Genomic DNA, 19,271 nt, shown 5'->3' on the forward strand with positions numbered 1-19,271 from the left:
TGAGCTCGTGCCGGCCGTCCCCGCGGGAATTGAGAGCAGTGATAATCCGCGTACTAGTCACCATTAGGATCTTCTGCATCGGCGAATTGCGAAAGACCTGTCAGACGTGAAGACTGGCAAAAATTATTTCATAGAAATAAGAAAGAAAAAAAAAGCTATAAGCTAGCCCTGGAGGAACAAAAACATGAATATCAATATTCAATTGATGCAAAAAGGAATGGTCCCAGAGGGGGTCGAACCCTCGACTTTCACGTTATTAGCATGACACTCTAACCAACTGAGTTATGGAACCGATGTGTGAAAGTTCAAAATTTGGCTATATGAGGGGATGACGCGGTAGGGAAAAAGATGAAAGAGACTAGGATGGTGAAAGGCGCATCTAGGCGCATCTGGGACAAAGGAGTTCACCAAAGATACTTCCACTTTAGCCACGGCCATTATGCCATTCTTTGAAATAAATTTTTGATAAAATGGATAAGTATTAGTAGCTCATCCCAAAATCTTTTTTTGAGTAAATGAGAGATTATCTATAATTTAGCTGATTTGGCAGCAATGACCGCACATTCATCCATAATACCCTTCATCCATGGACTGAGCTCTTTACCAATCCGTTCTCCATTTTGTAGTCGTTGCTGAACGCTGGCTCTCCATTTCTGTTCTTGCTCAGCCCACCTCTCCACCTCTGATTTGATCCAGGTCGCACATGCCTTAGCAGTCTGATCCACCATCTTCAATGGAAAGGAGTGTGATCCCTTTTTCAATGTGGTTTCACAAACGCGGCCACTTAGGATCCCCCCCGGAGCCGCTTCGACCGGTCCCACACTGCTGAATTCCTTCCCGCAGCTCATGCAGAGGCAGATATGATCTTCCCCCGAGAATGAACTTTGCTGACGGTCGCAGCTCCGGCAAACGATGCCATGTAGCGCGCATTTCATGACGATAGAGACGATCATCAGCATCAAGTGGGTCTAGATCTGGTGCTGCATCACGGTCCAATTTCATTGTCCCATCAGCTTGTCGCTGAGCCATTGGTCTCCGACCTAGAAAATGAATCTCTTGTGCCACAGATATAGCAAAGGCAACCGGCGTATTGACCTTTTTATCCTTTGATGATGACTCGGGCACTGGAAGATCTAAAATACCATGTTCTAGGAATCGCTGGAGGCAGCGCTTATCCCAACCACCATAAGTTGGCCACTTAGGTATCGAAGCCTCTGCTTGAGAGCGAGATGGCCATGACTCAGGTCGATTGAGAATATATTTGTGGAATATGGGGTGCTCCCTGAATTGGGTTGGAGGTGATTTCAAGATGGCTGGGTCAAGGAAAATGATACTGGATAACAACCGAGGGTGCATAAATGCCAGATTGGCGATCTGAGCGCCCCCAGCGCTATGTCCAACTCCAATTAGAGGGCGAGGCATCTGGTCGCGGAATTGGTTGATCATGCCTAACAGATCGCGCGTGTGATCCATCCAGGATGGGTCATCGCCCAATTTGCCGTCATTGATCAGTTCACCTTTCCCTTGATTTACCGGGTCGGCCATCCATATGCTGCCAATATTGAAGCCTAGTGTCATGGATTGCTGATAACGACACTCCCAGATGGGCTCGTACACTTCTTTCGGATTGCCTGCGAAGGCGCAAGCGATAATTGTGACAGGAGGTAGCTTGCTCCGCGAGAGATCTTGTGCCACATGTTATTTGACAGGGAGATAAAGATGATCCGCTTGGTTCAGGACAGTTGCGCCGGAGTACTCGCGCACATAAGTTGAGAGTACTTTGTGTTCGATGACATCAAAATATTTGGGGGCCATATTTCGGAAGGCTCAATGTCGGTGCCTGTTATTCCACGATGAGAAAGAAGTCCACCCTACTGTAGAAGAAGAAGAAGAAGACAGCTTTTTTCATTGATTGAAACCGTGTTCGTCGATTTAAATGGAGAGAAAAAGTTGTGAACGAAACCTGGGAATAGATTCGGTTATTGATTGATCCCCAAGCCAATCCGGGAACACGATTTCATCTGTGCAAGGATCTTCATTAGGTAGATACGCGCACTACTAACCTTTCTCGACATCGTTGGGTTTGCTGCCAAATTTACGATCCAGAATTAATTGGTACCCGGTCGCCCCTGGAAAGTGGATGGTGGCTGACGGAATATCCACTCATGGCCCGCGATCGCTAACGCCATACCCGGTATGGGGTATGGAGTTACTAGAGGTACGTACTGCAAAGCCCCACTAGGGCCCTAGGGACACCCGGGCGACCTAGGTGTATTCAGGCCCAGACTTGATATATCATGATTAATTGATGTGGCTAACTACCACTTGAAACAAGTGCAGCACATTGCGAGGTGCAGCAGCATGTTGGCATGTTGTATGGCATTGTAACCTAGGCTTTCCCCCATTTTGAAGCCACCTTACTCCCAGAAGACTCTGGATTTGGGGGCTGAACTTGGAGATAATGGCCTGTTTCTAGCTCCGAAGAAGAAAGCTTTACTTTCACCCCGAAAGGACCCACAAAAATTACACAGCTCACAGAGTGGCTCATTTAACAATAACCCAACCTATCTTTGCAACGACTGCGACTGGCCCTTGAAAAAACGGAACCTCTGAGGTAGAGTTCTCAGCCGTTTGTGCGATCATTTTTATCGTCTTTCATCTGGATTTTGCTAGACGCAGCCTGAGAAACTCCAATGAGCTATATCCATCCAGCCACTGGCGATGATGGCAGTGACTCGATATACAAAATGGTAGGCGGGCCATTATGTAGGCCATAATGGATTAACTGGTCATCGCTTTTTGTGAGATAAGAAAGTTTGGCAATGAATGGTTATTCATACCTATTTTATACATTGTATAAGTCATAAGCACTGGAGGAATGACGGTTCCAAGGTTGGCTGGTCTACTTCAAATTTTGGTATCATTTTGGACACAGACCTTCAATTTGTTGATTTTTCTCTACTGGCATATAATCCATACAAAGTTCTCACTCTTATTTCCTTCCAAGGTTTTCTCGATGCTCATGGGAGCCCTCAAGTTACCATCCACGGGTATTCCGAGTCGCCCATCTCGCACAAACATCAAGAAATCCTTTAGCGCAATAAATTTTGGTTTGGTTTCTCTCCAAATGTCCGTTCCGTATATGAATTCTGACGTTCGCGCAAGGACTCAAAAGCGGAGCAAGGGCGCTAATAGTTTCACGTCAACTCGGCCCTTGGGTAGTTTTCATTGGTCATCCTGAAGCTTATGACGAATGAGGAAAGGTTTGATGCATCTACGGGGATTTGAGCTATACTAAGTTAGTTAAAAATAGATAGGACGAATCAACTTGGTTCGCTTCACTCTGAATACGAGAAACTGAAGTCTCACGTCAGTCCGAATATGAATATCAAGGTTGCACCCGTGGACCCTTGAGGCTATTTTGGGGGCTCATATTATTATCAGGGTCCACGTTAATGTTAATTCTAATTCCATGATTCCCACTATTTATTCATATGCTCCACTTGTTCAAATTCAATAGAAAGTGAGCTTCTAACACTGATCTATACCAACAACCGACACCCAAAAGCGTACAGCTATATTGTTTTTATCCCTCATCATCGCGAAGAACAACATGGAAGAGTCTCAAGGCAGATATACTGTCACCTCGGCTGAAGGAGAAGGCGTTTCTGAGAGAACACTGATGATGACTTCATCTGGTGAAAAGGCGAAAGATGTATCCCGAAGTACACGCCCTCGGGTATGGTGGAGCATGGCATTCCTGCCACTATCTGTTCTCACACCAGCGGCAGTCTTGATTTGTTGGGTCGTGAATACCGCAGAAAACCGACCAGCCATGCTCTCTGCTCGAACGATTGGGGGTAAACTCACATATATCGAGGCAAAAGCAATTGATTTTGTCAGTGGGTCTACTCTGGCACCTCTCCTAATGATAATTCTCGATTACCTCTGGTTCAGTAATGCCCGCACAGTGGCTGTGAACGAACGACCGAATAACAAAGCAGTACCTCTCGCAAGTCTGGTGGCCGTGAGCCAGTCAACGGCAGGAAGCTTCAATATCTTTCGAATTTGGACCCTCATACAAGGAAAAACATGGCGGCTTTTTCTGTTGAGTCTGTTGATGATTCTCTCAGGCCTTGCAGGCTCGATGCTCCAGAACTTCATTGCGTATGAGGCTTTCAATATTGATGTTCCGGCCAGTCAACCAGTCAATCTTCGAAGTTTGATGGATTTGTCTGGCTTCAACTCGGACACCGAGTCCGGAGGTGCATATGAATTGATGGAGTCTTTACAGACATCGCAAAAGTCGGATCTGGCAAATGAAATCAGTGCGCTTTTAACTGGTCTCAACTACCAGAATGCGGTGGAAAAGCTGGATAATGGGGCCTACATTGGAACAAACGCAACAACAGCATCCCTTAACGCGCTAGACACATCAATCGTGGGATTGACAAACGTGCCTGGGTACCGCTTGTCTGTCGACTGCCAGCCTGGCTCACCGACCTATCTTGAAGCCCTCCAAATGGGCGAAACATTCTATCAATTTACATTGATATTCGACTGTCCCACTCAAGCCTCTTTGAGCTGTGGAGCACTCTACTACGGCCTCATCCCCGGCATGATATCCATCGCAAACGCATATTCCGATAACGACGAATACCAATACATCGGTTTCCTAGTCAATAACACCTACGCGTACCTCGCCTACCTTGACAGTTTCAACGACACCGATATAGTCCTCCCCTCAGAGTACGGCAATGTCCATGGCCAAGCCTACAATATGACCCCCCTCGGGCTTCACCTCGACCAAATCCATAATGACAAACTGGGGAATAACCTGCGCCATCCACAAACAAGAAGGGTTCCTCAACTATACCCGTACAGATAACAGCACAAACTGGAAAGTCACATCAAGTTCCTTTTCAGATAACAAGACCATTGTACCCTCCGCTTTGGCCGCTTGGCAAACGGCGCTCAACTACCAAGCTCCAGTCTCAGCTATTGCCGGTATCGGTCCAGCGGTTGGGGCTACAGCCGGTAGCGCTTTAGATAAAACGGCAAACTGGACCATCTACGCCTTGAACTATCTATACGCTTCCGGCGAAGCGCAGAGGATATCCTACGAAGTCGCCGCAGATGCTAATAGTGCCGTTAGTGCACCCTTTCATACTGTTGATGCAACTCAATCTGTCCAGCGCTATAGAATAACGTATATTCCACTGTTGTTGCTACTGGGTCTTTTGTGCGTTATTGGTGCAGCTTCTATTGCTAGTGCTTTGATGCTCTCTGGTAAAGATACTGTATCTGGGCGATTGGGGAGGGAGGTTAATGGGGTGCGGCTTGTTCTTGATAGTGTGGTCGGACTGCGAGATTCATTACCTATCAATGCTGCGTCAAGGATTATGAGTGTTACTGAATTAGAAAAATGGGCAACGGAGTACAAAGTGAAGTATTGCGAGGTGGTTGAAGAGAGCGGGAATGTAGAGATAGGGCTGTTTCAGTCTGAGAGTGATGATGTGGGTGATAAATGATACTTCTAAGGGTGGGAATCATGATTGTATAACGATCTGGATAAAACTGGAATATTACTGGAATATCGAGATGCCGGCTGACCAACTTGAAGATGGTATAACCGATTTCATGTACATATTTTTAAACCCTTGGAATCTGAACAGAACTTGAATCTGTGATCCGGACCTCAGGACCAATTCGTGAGTGATAAGCAAATGCGGTACCTAGGTAGATTCAAGTTGTAGCAAGATTGAATGAATGAATCTTCCAAGGTTACGATTGGTAGTAGAAAAGAATTTGAGATGCAAAAGCTAAAACGCTCAAAAGGTAGGGATTTCATGCTGCTCAAGTCAGACATCTGGAAGATTATTCAATATCGATCCATGGTAATTCCGAATATAATATCATAATTTTACTTCAAGCACTTGAGTTATACCCGTGGACTGAATATGACCGGATTATCTTGGCCATAGATCCATCTAGGCAGCTGAATGTTTGGTTCAGTCAACCAACCTCAAACCGTGACAACATGTTTGGAAAATTGAATCAATGGCAGTTGTACCTTGCAAATACTCTCTCCAGGGCTCCTGAAAACAAAATCTGAAAACAAAACCTGTCTCTACTCAAGGTCCCAAGGTTTTCCTGATCTCCATAATGTCTGCTTCTATCTTCATAATCCACTTTGCTAGTGACCAAACCTTTAAGTTTATGGCTATTAGCTTGATGCTGTGACCCTGCGATAAAGAGCATAAGATGATACCTGGTAGCTAAGCATTATAGTATTGAATGATAATAAAGATATAGAAAAAGCCGTGACGAGATGGCTATCCATTTTTACGGTGAAGGTGAGGTGAACAGAATGTTGTAGTTCAGCGGATGTAAATCTGCACTAGTTGTTGAGAGACAGTGAGGAGGCTAAATAAGAAAAAAAAATGTCAAAGAGCCTCTCAAATTGAAGTTCGGATTTCAAAAGTCACAAGTAGGCATGATAGAATGGTTACACTTAGACTGAAGGATAGGGCTTGGGGCCGCTTCCTAATTAGTCTCAGTACTAGTAGCAGGGCTCCGTAGCAGAAAGAGGACAATTTCCCAGCAAAGACCACACATGTACAGGCTCAACCATAGCTTTATGCTAGGATTTAATGAATATTTGATTTCATCAAAAAATAGAACCTTGGAAGCAACTTGCCATGACTGTTGACGCCCTCAAATAGGCCGCGGTGTTGATCCGCTGACTTCATTTGCATCCGGATCCAAAAGACGACAATCTTTGAAAGCGCCAAGGAGGATTATGTGGATAACCTTTCCGTGCATATTGTAGATTTTGTTTCCTCAATCTATCAATCACGAGATCGATTTAAATCGGTCATTAGCTCACGGGTATTTGGCAGCATTGGTGGTGCCTTTCAGATTGCTCTTCTAGTCCTTTCACCTGACACAATCATAACCTCGACTTGACGGGCCGTTTAGTCTCCACAGGCTGCTCTGTACACACGCCATCCATTTCTTCGATAAAGCCAAACCACCTTGTTCCGTCTTATCGCTCTCGTGATGAGCCCAGAAATCCTGCTCTGCTTGATAAGCCTTCATCTGAGATTCTAACCAGCCCGATAGAAGGCGGGCCGTATCATTAATTTTCTCGAGTGGAGCCATGTGCGATCCCTTGGAAATGATGTCTGATCTCACGCGGTTAGCTGCAACACCGCCGCTCCCTCCCAGACCCTTCCCTGTGCGTTCCAGTTTATCCCGTCTCCGCTCAGGTGGATTGATGTGGCTCTTTTCTCCAAAGATATAGTACACGGAAGGGCGGATATAAAGAAGATACTCAAAAGCAATGCAGCACCATGGACATACAAGTGCCCAATCCGGGTGATTATTATCGCCTTCTTTCGCGACTGTAGCGAGATCCGGGTTGAGAAAATGCTCCTTGTTTAATTCGCTGTTTCCATCTCGAGAGGTGGCGTTCAAGCGGAGATACGACCAAGCTTCTTGTGCTTTTTTCGTTGTGACTGTCACGATCTCAGAACCAAACTTGGAGTTGGGGTAAAGAGCGGTAGGGACAGGTCGGAGTCCAAATCGAATATATTGATCCACGCATTTTGGGTCCCATCTTCTCCAGAAACCATTTGTCCGGATGTGTTTCTTCGCATCTTGTGCTGAAGGCCAGACATCTGGTCGGAGGCTGGTCCAAAGTGCTGAGCTTGGTCCACCTAGCTTGCTGGGACTTTCCATTTGAATCATAGGCTCGAGGAAAGAGACCGAGTGAAATAATCGAGAATGCATTATTGAAAGGTGAATGCTGATGAAGCATGGTCAGTAACAGCGCATATGTGTTCTAATAAAAGAGCCGAGGTACGCACAACTGGGAGCAACTGAAACTGTGCGCAATTCCCATGATCTGAGGTTGAATCTGATCCTGGAAATGGTTGACCATATGCAGGAGATCCCTTCAGTGGTCAAACCAGTTTGCTAATAGTAAATGTTAGCAACATTCATTGTGTGGGACATAATCGTTCACTCACGGTCATCACCAAGCTCATCTTCATTCATCACACCACTGGCGCCTTGATTCGAAGAGTCGGCGATCCAGATAGCTTTGATTCTGACAGTTGTCAACGAAAGGAGCTCCTCCCAGATTGGTTCGTAACATTGCTATAATATGCAAACCCTTAGTATATGGAGCTCGTGGAAATGGTCGAGACAAACCTTTGGAATTCCATTGGCATGTCCAGCAATGACAGTGACATCATTGGGGCTTGGAATAGTATTGTTCAGGGGGGGGCGTATTGTTTGATGGCCAGCTGCAGTAAGGGATTATCTCGCTTACCAGCGCGATGATATTCCCGAATAGACTGACAGGGGATAGAGTGTTCTATCACTTGAAACTTTGAAGACGACATATTAGCAAGTCTTGGACGGACTCGGAGTGATGATCGGCAAGCAAGGAAATACGAAGAAAAGATGAGCGGGTCGGGCTCCCGAGATGGGGGCTTAAAGTACCCAGAGTCACAAGTGTCAAGTCACATTTCGGACCCTACTTCAAATGTTGGCCCCAGGGCTGGGGTAATGACCCCCAAGGTCAATTTGAGAACCGTGGGAATGAATTGCTACTGCAACTATAATCTTACTCTTGCTCATACTGCCATACTGAGATACCTTCAGTCGTAGGTCCTTTCTGGGCTCGCTGGTCGCCTGCATCATTTGAACCCCACTTTTTCACGGCCCTGAGAAAGCAGATCAAGTCACAGGTGCGCTCTAGAGCTCTCAAACATCGACTCTACCAGCCAGTAACCGATGATGACCTTAGCGGCCAAACAAACACATAGATGCCCAGAGAAATATCAAACTCCTGTTGAGAAATCAGGTGCTACATAAAATCGACTAATTATGCTCCGTTCTTTCACATCGACTCACATATAGCCAAATTCTGATCTCCACCTATCTGGCACAATCTTTGGTATTACCTCCATTATCAGCATCATTGTCACTGGAGTATCCAAATGCCGTAAATCGATTAAGACGTAGATCGACAGACGCGCTGGACGCGCTGGACGCGCTGGCCTGTCCAAGGGCATCGAAGGTGATGGCAGGTTGCTTGCATTCTTTGATAGAATCACAGAAATAGTCACGTCAGGAAGAGGGATATTAGGTTAAAGTTATTGTTGAACCTGTGATCTGGGATGTTCTCCTTCTGTTATGGATTTTCTTCTGAGATTCCGACTAATTAGGCATCGGTCCCAAGCCCTATCCTTCAGTCTATGTGTAACCCTTCTATCGTGCTTACTGGTGCCTCTAAGAATTCAAACTTGCGATACTCTTTACCCTTTTCTTTTCGCTACCCTCCTCACTATCTCTCAACAACTACTAGTAGTGAAGATTTGCCTGGAGTTCAACTGTAGGAGATCAGACCATGGTCACGGAGTCACCTGATCCCTGTCAAGTATCTCTTACCTCGCTGGCGCTCTCTCTTTCCCTTTTCCCCCTCTTCCTACCCCCCCCCCCCATTACCTCCATTTCGTCCATTACAGTAAAACCTTCGTATAACGAACCTGGTTGTAGCGAATTCCTGGCTATAACGAACGCACGGCCCGTAAAAATTAAATTTATCATATATATAGCGAATATCCCCCCTACTACGAATTCGTCTGTTTTTCCCCCAATATTCGTCTTACACAGGTGATTACTCATCATTTATCCCTTTCAGATCGAAATCTTAGCGATGTCTACCAAACCGCGCTCCGCGATCTCTGTTGAACAGAAGAAAGCACTACGAGCATACAAGCGAGACAATCCTACCAAAAGTAACATTTCCATCAGCAATTGGTTTAAGAGCACCTTCCAGCGACCTATCGCGCTTTCCTCCGTTTCCGAGATCCTTTCAAAGAGATACGCCTTCCTCGATGAACAGCACCAGCGACAACTAGCCCAGCAACGTTTCCGACGTGAACATTGGCCAGAGCTCGAGGACGTTTTATTTCAGTGGATACAGCATGCAGAGCGACATATCACTATAACCAGTGCTACACTCCGTGAGAAAGCAGAGTTCTTTTGGAAGAACTTGCCAAATTATGAAGACCTAGAGATGCCTACTTTCAGTAACGGCTGGCTACAAGGCTTCCAGCAACGCCGCGGGATCAAGAGCTTTAAGCAATTTGGTGAGCTTGCTAGCGCAGCAAATGCTGAAGATGAGATGAACTCTATTCGACAAGCTCTAGCAGGGTTTCAGCCATAGGATATATTCAATTGTGATGAAACTGGGCTATTTTGGAAACTTACACCTGATCGAAGCCTTTCTACACACTCTTTACCCGGTCGGTGTAAACAGAAAGCGCGTATAACTATTCATTTTTGCACCAATGCCGATGGATCTGAGAAATTACCTTTATGGATAATTGGGCGAGCTGCAAAGCCACGAGCTTTCCAAGCTGCTCGGATTAATCTCCAAGCTCTTGATGTCTATTGGCGGTCTAATCGGACTGCTTGGATGACTGCTGAGATTATGAAAGAGTGGCTTTATTGGTTTGACCAACGTATGACTGGGCGAAAAATTGTCCTTTTGATGGATAATTTCTCTGCTCATGAAGCTGCAGCAGATCTGATAAAACACTCTCAGATTCCGCTACAGAATACCTTGATAATATGGCTTCCACCAAATACGACGAGTAAATACCAACCTTTAGATCAAGGTATTATTAATACTTGGAAGGTCTATTGGCGCAGAGAATGGGTCCGCTATATGCTTTGGGAATATGAAGCTAGAAGGGATCCTTTAGCAACAGTGGATATCTTAAAAGCGATACGCTGGGCTATCAAGGCATGGGAATTTGATATTAATGCCTTGGTAATCACCAATTGCTTTCGCAAAGGTCTATATGATTCAAAGGACCAAGTGGATACTCCTCTGGTACACCAAGATATATCGAGGGATATCGAACGCCTTCCAATCCGTGATGTGATGGATATTAGCCAATTCTTGAACCCAGTGGATGAAGAGGTTATTGATTCACACGACACTATTGAAGAGCTTATTCTGTCCCAGTTCCAAGGGCCTAAAACCCAGGATATTGAGGAGGAAGACACTGGGCAGGAGATTGAAATGCAGCCGCCGATCACGCTACCCGTGGCACTCTCCGCGATCCGAGACCTTATCTCTTTCCACGAGCAGCAGGAAACACCTGATGTAGCGTATATTAGGGGCCTACGGCGAGATGAGATCGAGATGCAGAGGAAAGAAGTCGAAAACAGAAAACAGAGCGATATTCGGGGGTATTTTCATGTTAATAGACGATAATTCCATATAACGATTTCCTGTATATAACGAATTGAACTTGTGTAAAAATGGTTCGTTATACGAATGTTTTACTGTATCTCCATTTATTCCCCTCTGACAACAACCAAGACATTCTGTCTGTTCTACCTTCAAAATGAGAGATTTCTTCACGAACCCTATGATAGCTTCGTTTACAATAATGAATTTGCTTCACAGCATCCAGGTATCATCTTATGCCCTTTATGACTGGTCCGCATCATCAAGCTAATAGCGCTCAACTTGAAGCTTTGGCTACTTCAGCGGAAGATTCGCAGGATTGAAGAGGACCTCGAGAAGATGAACCGATCATGAAGCAGCTATATTGGAACAAACCACTCACAACCTTCAAGCTCTGACCGACACGACAATTCTTATTGCTTCATTTTTTCCAAACATGTTGTGGCGGGCTTATGATGGTTGACTGAGTCAAGCATTTGGGTCCCAAGATGGGTGGCCAATATTAAGTATGAGTGAGTTTGTGGTATTCCACCGTGACGCAGCAGTTTCAAGGACTAATCTTGTGACTTAGGCATGGAATTTCTACCTTTTAATCAACTTGGCCTTTTTATCAATTGATCTCAGTTCTCCTCTCCCTCTGCTCCTAATCGTAGGGCTACTACTTCAACTTGCTACGATCTACTAAATTTGCTTATCCCCTTAGAATAAGTCCAGAGCGCCTATTCTGCTCAGATAGCAACGTTCTCACGATATAAATGTGCATGAAATCAATTAGGCCGTCCTGGTCGCTTGTCATCTCCATATTACATCAATGCTTTATCTAGATTGTCATGCGAGATTGACAACATTTGAAGAATCATAATCATCCCTTTAGGCACCTGTCTCAGTACGCTGCTTGAAGATGATATGACATAATGACACGCACTCGATGGATTTATCAGCATCTAGTATACACAAATGACTGCCCGGGTGGTGTATAACGATTCAGTCCGGGTACTCGATGGCCCCATCAATGCTCCAGCCGATGATTCACAAATTCGATAATATGTATCCCCATCATTTCCCGCCTGGTAGCTCAGAAGGTGATAACGGAGACCCGGATACTTCGTGAGCAGATACTTGGATGGTGATTCCGGGCATTCCCTTGCTGTAGTGTTGGTTGCAGCAGTTGGCCAGCAGTACCATCAGGATATTTGGTCTCCAGCCATTTGCGCTGCGTTTTCTTCCTTCCCCAGAGAAATCCAGCACCTAGCATGGCGCCCGCTAGAGCTGTCAAAGGAAGGGCAACCCCAAAGCCAATTGCGAGCTTTGTAGACTCATCTGATGATCCAGAATTTGTACCATTCACGTCTACCGAGTTCGTCGCCGTAGCTGTGGCTGTAGCTACGCCTCCGATCGCGACAAGAGTATCGTTGATGGTAATCGCATCGTCGGTGCCGCAACATGAGGTATCATCACCACAACAATATTGCTTATTACTTCCGCAGGCTGTCATGATGTATGTCCAACTTGAATTTCCTTCTGCCTATAGTGAAAATGCCGATTAGATGGTACATATACAGATACAGGAATTTCAGACCCTCAACGTACCGTTGTGTTGCAGATAGACTTTGACAGGCAGTTTGGACTCTCCCATGTCTCATCAGTACAAAAGTCTCTCCAATATCCTGCTCCCGTGCCATTTGTGTAACAAAGACCAGAAGCAAGACACGTGTCGGGATTTGTGTCATTGATGCGGCAGCACATTGACTGTACTCCTTCGATCGCAATACATGGCGCATATATGTCGTTGTCGGCTGCAGTTCCGTCGGGGGCGTAACAAGTCTTTGCGGTTGATAGGCCTAGATGCACGAGAAAAAGAAGCCCAAGCGTGGAGAGCCTCATGTCGAAAGTTTTTGTTAATAAAGAGATCGATATGTTGAAAGCGTTGCGAAAAATTTCAAACCCGGCGAGGTCATAACATGATACATAGGGGAAAAAAAAGACTGCACCATGCTAAGCTTCCAAGGCCCACGCCCCCCCTCAGCTCTCGCGAGGTCTTTGGTTGCCTTAAATAAACTCATTAGCCAATTGTCTTTGCTGACTGCTAGCATATGCATCATGCTGATCAGCCCCGGCCCTCTGTGGCGGTGGGACATGGGCGAGTTATCTGGCGCAGTACAATAGGAATGACGCAATTAATAGGTCCAGCTGGAATGGTCTATGCATAGTACGTTCAGGGCTGAGCCCAAATTTGAATCACGTACAAGCCTCAGGCCGATCAGTTAGTGTTAGAGAAGTCGAGTGAGTCACCACAGTATCTCCAGATGTCTTCTCTGCAGTTGTATCAACTTGAAGTGACCTCGACCTCGCGTATCTGACACATGAGGGGATTTGAAACTAGGGACAGACTTGGAGTACTCCGTCGTCCGTTTGAAACAGCCCTTGACCCTGTGGATGTGATTTTATCTGATTTGTACATTCTGTGATCCATATGTACGAGCTATAGTGCATGTAGGCTGCCTAACTTCGGACGCCTTATTTGGCTGGATAGGGGCGGATATATGATTGATGAAATCCTCTAGAGGTTCAACATTAAAACACTGGAAATAGTTTTTGCTATAGAGAAAGAGGCTGAATTATATGAAGAAAACGGATTGGATGATAACTACATTCATGTTCTTTATAGATACTTGAGATCAGTAAAAAGCTTAAAAAGGCAACATCTTATTGATCCAGATTCAAGTTTTAACGGCATCCGAGGAAAAGGATACTAGCACTTGAGTATATTTTAAACCAGACAGACTGCTCTGTTGTATACCTAGCGGAATTCCATTTTTATTTCTGGCTAAAACTTTGAAAGTCCAGATGTCCAGCCACCCGTGGACCGTGGGCGGGCGGCGGGGCTGCCACCACGGTCCACCATGATCCACCACTGCAGCACATGTGCAGGGCGCCACGGCCCACAACAGGGGATCGAACCCATGTCAGCAACTCAGAAAAGAATGCTTGATCATCAGATTTCATGTATCTAACCCTGCAAATTTCCACGAGTGGCACGAATTTTGATTGTAAGTATCTTCTTACCTTCTAAAGATGACTTTTTTGGGACAACAATTTGAGGAAGAGGGCTGAAGCAAGGTATTTGGGCTCAATGGCGGGACAACGGTGGGGTGATGAGCGACATTTTGTTAGCTCTGAACAACTTCGCAATCGCAGATAAACCACTTCTCCCATAATTTTTCATTTGATCCCTGCACTCTGGAGTGGATATGCTGTGAGGCAAGATGTGCCAGTAGAGAGAAAAGTGTTAGTCGAAGGTGATAGACCTCTTTTCCTACTTGTGTTGCAGTGGGTTTTCGAGTTTCCTCCCTGGCAGAATAGAGGGGCAGAATTAACCTATAGCTCATCCCAATGATTACATACCAGTTGCCTATATCAAGCTATATAGCAGCTAGTCTTCCCTTCTAGGTAATCATGCAGGTAACCCCGTAGGTAACCCTGTAAGTACTTACATGCAAAGAGAGGTAGGTCGCCAACTTCCTGTACATACTAATGACTGAGTACTTAATTATGTGAACATGGCTGTAGGACCACCCTAAAGCTGCCACAATAGAAAAACAATTACATGGAAAAAGGGAAGTGAGGCAATTTCTAGCTACTAGGGAGCGTCACCCGACGCGCCCAGATCTATGAGAGATACTGAATGTTTGTAGCGTCAGCTTTAACTCCGCGAGAACTTGGACCTTCTTTCTATTAACTCCGTCACAGCACATTTAAAATAAGCTTAACTTCCCAGTTGATCGATCAAGACCCCTTATTCGCTGCAGTTTTACGGATTGTTCGAGACATAGTCCAGTATGATTGGTTGTCCGGACTTACATCAATTAACTCCGTCTTCAGCGTTCAAGGTATCGGTAACTCCAAGCACATGTGTGGAATTGTTGTGGGATAAGAGCATTCGAGCTTTCTTAACCTCACCTTCAACTTACAGTTTTATTTCATCTACGTGTTTCAGGATCCTTGAAGCTTCCTAAGTCTACGACAGCTCTCGCTACAAGTACTATAATCTCCAAAACAAATGGAATACGCACGGTAAGTCTATCCGCACAATCCACATTGGTAGCATTGACCCAATTGACCCTCAAAGATTGTTGAAGATCTGATATCTGACCTGTGATGGCAATTTGACACAGGCTGGGGGATTTGGGCCTCAAAGTTTCAAAGGTGATACTAGGTACCATGGGATATGGCGCCCCAGAATGGCAGGGCTGGGTGCTGAATGAAGAAGAATCCCTTCCACTTCTTGAACACGCCTACAAGAAAGGCATCATGACCTGGGATACTGTAAGAAAGCAAAACTTGGCAGCAGAAATGCGAGTTCTAACCGATTTCATTTTCATCAGGCCGATATGTACTCTTACGGCAAATCTGAAGAAATCGTGGGGAAAGCTCTGAAGAAATATAACATTCCCCGTTCCAGAGTGGTGATTTTGACCAAATGTTACTTCGGTGTGGACGATCAGGGGAACTTTCCCCCACCTCTCACCACCGGGAGACAAAACGCGGGTGACTTCTTGAATCGTGTCGGTCTCTCTCGCAGACACATCTTAGAGGCCGTTGATGCCAGTGTAGAGCGACTGGGAACTTACATTGACGTGCTTCAAATCCATCGACTTGATCGGGAGACACCACGCGAGGAGATCATGAGGGCGCTGAATGATGTAGTTGAGAGCGGCAAGGTTCGGTATATCGGTGCTAGTTCAGTATGCTTCCAAGGTTTACCCTCGACAGTCTAACAATCAAGCACTAATTAAATTTATTTCTTGCAGATGGCCGCTTGGGAATTCCAGACCCTACACAACATCGCCATTCGCAATGGCTGGCACAAGTTTATCTCCATGCAGAACTACCACAATCTCATTGCCCGTGAGGAGGAACGTGAAATGATTCCTTACTGCCTTGACAGCGGCATATCTCTTATCCCTTGGTCACCTGTCGCACGCGGAATACTCGCCAGACCATGGGATTCTCGCTCTTCCCTGCGTGAAAGCACCGATGTTGGAATAAGTATTTTGGTTCGGGCCCGCGAGTCCGAGTCTGACAAAGCTATTATTGGCCGTGTGGAAGAATTGGCTGGCAGGAAGGGAATCAGCATGGCACAAGTTGCAATTGCATGGTCACTGAGTCACCCCAGCGAGTATCCTATCGTTGGACTTAACACTAAGGATCGCATCGATGAGGCTGTTGCGAGTGTCCAGGTCAAGCTGACGCCTGAAGAGATTCAATACCTTGAAGAACCTTATGTCCCTAAGGCTATTCATCCAGGGGAACGATAAATTTGTCATAAGTAAAGCCATACAGCTGCGACGCAAATTCCAAGGTTTACTTGTATGCTAAATATCTTACTGAAAATGTCATCTCTTCCTAAGCGAATTTTCTCCATTCTCAACCTTGGAACAAACTTGAAGGTGCTTGAGTTTGGAAATGACCATCACGACACGCTCATCAATGTCAAAGATCTTGAAATTTTCTATGCAAACCAAAGAAAATATGAAGAGCACAACTTGAAAAGATTGGTGTTTGGGGCTGTCAGATGAACCGCCTGAATAGCCCATGTAAGCGGCATGATAGAAAGAAAGAGAAACAAAGTCATACAACGATATCCATATATTCAAGGAATCAAATTCTAGCTCGTAGCTACTCAGGTGTCGTATCTTGACCGTCTCTTTCTTTTTTCAGGAGTAAAATCAACTCGTCTCGATTGGCGATTACATTTTTCTTTGCCGCCTGGATAAGCGTGTCGGAAATCACAATCTCGGGCAGAGCTGTCAAGAATTCATTGACAGCTATCAGGCCACATCTTTCCAAAACAATCTCTGCCATTCTCTGAGCATCAGAGATTTGCAGATCGTCATGGCCCAGGTCATTGACTATTAACCAGATCGTCCAAGCCGTAGTTATTCCCATGTTCAAGATCATAAGGGTACTTGGCCAACAGGGTGGGTGAAATCTTGAGTGAATTCACATCAATAGGGAGCTCAAGACACCCGAGTGGAATCAGCTTGCTCTCAGCGGAGATATTCATATCCTGGAGAATAGTGCGGCATGTACCTTCCCAAGTCAAGTTGAGATCTTGCCGCTGATCACAAAGCCATTGAAACGCGTCAGGTAGGCAGTTGTATATTGTCGCTCGAAACACCTTATCCGTAATAAGATCTAAGCCCATATAATCGATGAAATTTTTGACGATATCCTGAAAGTGTGTCGAGTCATTTGAATTCACAGCGGCAATGAAGATGTCTTCTATAGAGTGGTCATGGATATTTCGCCGTTTTTCACAGAGCCATGGAATGGTGTCCCATAGAAGATAACTGGATAATACTGCTAAAAAGACTTTTTCTGTAATAGGAGCGAAGCCCATGTTATTGATCATAGCTTCGAAAATCTGCTCGAACTCGGTTGAATTGCAGTACTTCGTAGCAGCGATGAGTATGTCTTCTGTAAAGGGATCATCGCTACTTTGTGGCTGATCGCAGAGCCACGGGAATACGCCTTTGAGATAAATGTTCTCTACCACTGCTAGAAAAACCCTTTCTGTAAGAGGAGCGGGGCCGATGTGGTTGATAATAGACTCGACAACCCGCTGGAACTGGTCTGAATCACAGCTCTCAGTAGCAGCGATGATGATATTTTCTGCAATGAGTTTATCGATACTTCGCTTGTATAGAAGCAAGCAAATTGATCGAGAGTCTCTCGCTGCTTTTAGAAGCACTTGGTCTGTTATGGGCATATCTGGAGCTCGAGAAAGCACGGCGGTCAATGTTTCGTATCTTCCAGCCATAGTTTCCAGCAGCTTCTCATCAACATCCAAGAGCTTTCTGTCAAATAGCATGTCCAACACTTCAGTGGGATACTTTCTGCTCACAAACTTAGCAACCATCTGGTCCACTGGCACAGAACCACTGCTTTTGTCCAGAATTCGAGACTGCACGGGAGGGTTAGAGCACGCGGCAATAAACACTTGATCGGACAGCGGGATGTCCAGACACCTGTTCATCAGCGTATTCACTACACTTGGGTAGTCCTGCATTCAAGCATTCATAAGTGCGTTCTCTGTAGCCGGGATGGGTTGTTCCTGCATCCGAGACAGATAGACGATCAAAGAGTCGGCGTACTTGGGATGGCCTGCTGCAACAGATACCAAGCTTTCAGTAACAGGAACTTCTGGTTTAATATTGTTGTCAAATAAAGCAAGTATTTCGAGCATTTCCAGTGGGTCATTATATCTCGAGATAGCAATCTCAATCATCTTGGCAGAGATTTCAAATGTGATCTTCTGGCTTTCCCAGAGCATTTTAATCATGGAAACTGCACTCTTTCCAATCACTTGTTCCATAACGCAGTCATTCAATCGGGTATTAGGTTCGAGTTCACTGATAATGAACTTTAGATTAATAGGGCTAGAATCACTCGCTGCACCCACGAGTATATCTTCAGTGATAGACATAGCCTGCTCCCGACGAGGCCACAGGAAACCCAACATTTCTGGGTGGGAGCGGTTTCGTGCAGCGCCTGCCAAAACACTCTCAGTCACAAAGATATTAGGGAAATCTTGTAGCACCAGCTCCATCTGTTTGGTGCTAAAGTGCTGGGCCATAGAGCTCAAAGACGGAACTTGGATGTTGAAAGCAGCCGGTTTCCTGAGCATAATATCAAAGATAATGTCAGGATCCATTTTTCCAAACACCATAGTGCCTGACACAGGATCTAAAATGGTCTTGGGTATTGGTATTTCAGCGTTGTCCATTCCAAAAAGAAGATCCAAAATTTCGTCCCTGTCGTGAGTACGGCGAATCACGCAAGTCAGGGTATTGAGAGGGAATGTGAATGAAATTAATCCCATATCACGCCAGTCGAGCAGTTATTTTAATATCTCTAGACCCACCTGCTTATTTTGGAGTGATGTGACAATTATCTGTCGGCCAAGAGTCCTATCAGTTATGTGTTTGAC

General features: G+C 45.4%; 10 protein-coding genes across 10 annotated transcripts; 4 read left to right on the plus strand and 6 right to left on the minus strand.

Moving 5' to 3' along the window:
- Positions 1-527: 527 nt before the first annotated feature.
- On the minus strand, positions 528-728 carry N7483_009821 (uncharacterized protein; the record flags this gene model as incomplete). Its single annotated transcript, XM_057093248.1, has 1 exon — positions 528-728. One exon carries the CDS (start codon positions 726-728, stop codon positions 528-530), a length of 201 nt encoding a protein of 66 aa, XP_056944422.1.
- Positions 729-768: 40 nt separating this feature from the next.
- On the minus strand, positions 769-1,578 carry N7483_009822 (alpha/beta hydrolase; the record flags this gene model as incomplete). The annotated part of the gene is made up of 1 exon (XM_057093249.1): positions 769-1,578. One exon carries the CDS (start codon positions 1,576-1,578, stop codon positions 769-771), a length of 810 nt encoding a protein of 269 aa, XP_056944423.1.
- A 2,035-nt stretch (positions 1,579-3,613) lies between these two features.
- Positions 3,614-4,888, plus strand: N7483_009823 (uncharacterized protein; the record flags this gene model as incomplete). The annotated part of the gene is made up of 1 exon (XM_057093250.1): positions 3,614-4,888. One exon carries the CDS (start codon positions 3,614-3,616, stop codon positions 4,886-4,888), a length of 1,275 nt encoding a protein of 424 aa, XP_056944424.1.
- A 2,051-nt stretch (positions 4,889-6,939) lies between these two features.
- On the minus strand, positions 6,940-7,794 carry N7483_009824 (uncharacterized protein; the record flags this gene model as incomplete). Its single annotated transcript, XM_057093251.1, has 1 exon — positions 6,940-7,794. The coding sequence occupies one exon, from the start codon at positions 7,792-7,794 to the stop codon at positions 6,940-6,942; it is 855 nt and encodes a 284-aa protein (XP_056944425.1).
- Positions 7,795-7,960: 166 nt separating this feature from the next.
- N7483_009825 (toxin biosynthesis protein) lies at positions 7,961-8,411 on the minus strand (the record flags this gene model as incomplete). Its single annotated transcript, XM_057093252.1, has 4 exons — positions 7,961-7,980; positions 8,034-8,163; positions 8,218-8,312; positions 8,369-8,411. 4 exons carry the CDS (start codon positions 8,409-8,411, stop codon positions 7,961-7,963), a joined length of 288 nt encoding a protein of 95 aa, XP_056944426.1.
- Positions 8,412-9,730: 1,319 nt separating this feature from the next.
- Positions 9,731-10,243, plus strand: N7483_009826 (mariner-Tc1 transposon family protein; the record flags this gene model as incomplete). Its single annotated transcript, XM_057093253.1, has 1 exon — positions 9,731-10,243. One exon carries the CDS (start codon positions 9,731-9,733, stop codon positions 10,241-10,243), a length of 513 nt encoding a protein of 170 aa, XP_056944427.1.
- Positions 10,244-10,510: 267 nt separating this feature from the next.
- On the plus strand, positions 10,511-11,302 carry N7483_009827 (ARS-binding protein 1; the record flags this gene model as incomplete). The annotated part of the gene is made up of 1 exon (XM_057093254.1): positions 10,511-11,302. One exon carries the CDS (start codon positions 10,511-10,513, stop codon positions 11,300-11,302), a length of 792 nt encoding a protein of 263 aa, XP_056944428.1.
- Positions 11,303-12,353: 1,051 nt separating this feature from the next.
- N7483_009828 (uncharacterized protein) lies at positions 12,354-13,162 on the minus strand (the record flags this gene model as incomplete). Its single annotated transcript, XM_057093255.1, has 2 exons — positions 12,354-12,803; positions 12,869-13,162. 2 exons carry the CDS (start codon positions 13,160-13,162, stop codon positions 12,354-12,356), a joined length of 744 nt encoding a protein of 247 aa, XP_056944429.1.
- Positions 13,163-15,499: 2,337 nt separating this feature from the next.
- On the plus strand, positions 15,500-16,596 carry N7483_009829 (aldo/keto reductase; the record flags this gene model as incomplete). The annotated part of the gene is made up of 3 exons (XM_057093256.1): positions 15,500-15,604; positions 15,664-16,023; positions 16,090-16,596. The coding sequence occupies 3 exons, from the start codon at positions 15,500-15,502 to the stop codon at positions 16,594-16,596; spliced, it is 972 nt and encodes a 323-aa protein (XP_056944430.1).
- Positions 16,597-17,183: 587 nt separating this feature from the next.
- Positions 17,184-19,010, minus strand: N7483_009830 (uncharacterized protein; the record flags this gene model as incomplete). The annotated part of the gene is made up of 2 exons (XM_057093257.1): positions 17,184-18,309; positions 18,436-19,010. The coding sequence occupies 2 exons, from the start codon at positions 19,008-19,010 to the stop codon at positions 17,184-17,186; spliced, it is 1,701 nt and encodes a 566-aa protein (XP_056944431.1).
- Between the last annotated feature and the right edge of the window lie 261 nt (positions 19,011-19,271).

The sequence above is a fragment of the Penicillium malachiteum genome, assembly GCF_028827825.1.
Source record: "Penicillium malachiteum strain IBT 17515 chromosome Unknown utg000004l:1.0-4883003.0:1.0-4884900.0, whole genome shotgun sequence".
Taxonomy (NCBI): Eukaryota; Fungi; Ascomycota; class Eurotiomycetes; order Eurotiales; family Aspergillaceae; genus Penicillium; species Penicillium malachiteum.